General features: G+C 46.5%; 1 protein-coding gene across 1 annotated transcript in view; it reads left to right on the top strand.

Annotated features, from left to right (window-relative positions):
* Positions 1 to 1283, top strand: part of LOC311318943 (FRAS1-related extracellular matrix protein 2-like) — a gene marked incomplete at its 3' end in the record, with an annotated part of 71869 nt that overhangs the window by 31952 nt on the left and 38634 nt on the right. Inside the window, exon 4 of the mRNA XM_084450378.1 lies at positions 773 to 898. Within this exon, the coding sequence (XP_084306504.1) occupies positions 773 to 898 (126 nt within the window). The remainder of the gene's footprint in view (positions 1 to 772; positions 899 to 1283) is intronic.

Below are 1283 nucleotides of genomic sequence, written 5' to 3'. Positions count from 1 at the left end.
TTCTCTTCTCTTCTCTTCTCTTCTCCTCTCTTCTCTTCTCTTCTCTTCTCTTCTCTTCTCTTCTTTCTCTCCTCTCTTCCTCTCCTCTCTTCTCTTCTCTTCCCTTCTCTCCTCTCTTCTCTTCTCTTCTCTTCTCTTCTCTTCTCTTCTCTTCTCCTCTCTATCTTCTCCTCTCCTCTCTTCTCTTCTCTCTCTTCTCTTCTCTTCTCTTCTCTTCTCTTCTCTTCTCTTCTCTTCTCTTCTCTCTCTTCTCTTCTCCTCTCTTCTCTTCTCTTCTCTTCTCTCCTCTCCTCTTCTCTTCTCTTCTCTTCTCTTCTCTTCTCTTCTCTTCTCTTCTCTTCTCTTCTCTTCTCTTCTCTTCTCATGCCATACACACACACACACACACACACACACACACACCCCCACACACACACACACACACACACACACACACACACACACACACACACACACACAGAAAGGGAGATCTGGGACAAGCATGGGCCCACAGCAGTCTGATAGTATTGTTTATTGGTCCCTGCGCGTCTCGAGGAAAATAGCTCGTACATTTGTTTCCCTCTTACTTCTCAAAGAGTTCTTGCTTTTGATAGATGGTGCCTTCACTCGCCCTAACTCTCTTCTTCAATCACTGTGATGAGAGAGAGAGAGAGAGAGCGTTGGTGTGGACTTTCACCATGACCCTTCAATATTTAAAGAAATGAGATGAGCCGGGATAAAGACATGCTTAAGTAACCCCGTCCTCTCTCTCCTCTCGTCTTCCTCCCCCCAGAGTCGACAGTGTTCATCCCCCAGCAGGTGTACTCTGTGGAGGAGGACACGGGAGAGCTCACCATCCCCATCCACAGGAGCGGAGACACCAGCCAGGAACTGATGGTGGTCTGCTACACACAGCAAGGTAGTCTCTCTCTCTCTCTCTCTCCCTCTCTCTCTCTCTCTCTCTCTCTCTCTCTCTCCCCCCTCTCTCTCTCCCTCTCTCTCCCCGTCTCTGAGTCCCCTCCTCTTAATGGCTTACCTGTCCTTTCATCTACTTTGACTACATCTGGCAGTAAGGTGCACATTTATGCTGATGACATACTAATATATTCATCCGCTCCTACATTTGGAGGAGCGTTATCTACTCAGCAGACAGCTTTTAACTCGATCCAGCGCTCACTCCTAGAGCTTAAACTTCTTTTAAATGTCGAAAAAACGAAATATATGCAATTCTACAGAACCTGCTGTTTGAAGGTAACTGACTTTTGAATCTTTGGATGGCTCTGTAATTGAGAAAGTATCCTAGT

This window comes from Borostomias antarcticus, assembly GCF_949987555.1.
Source record: "Borostomias antarcticus genome assembly, chromosome: 15".
Classification (NCBI taxonomy): Eukaryota; Metazoa; Chordata; class Actinopteri; order Stomiiformes; family Stomiidae; genus Borostomias; species Borostomias antarcticus.
The sequence above is the reverse complement of the archived record's forward strand: the minus strand, read 5'-3'. Positions and strand labels throughout refer to the sequence as shown.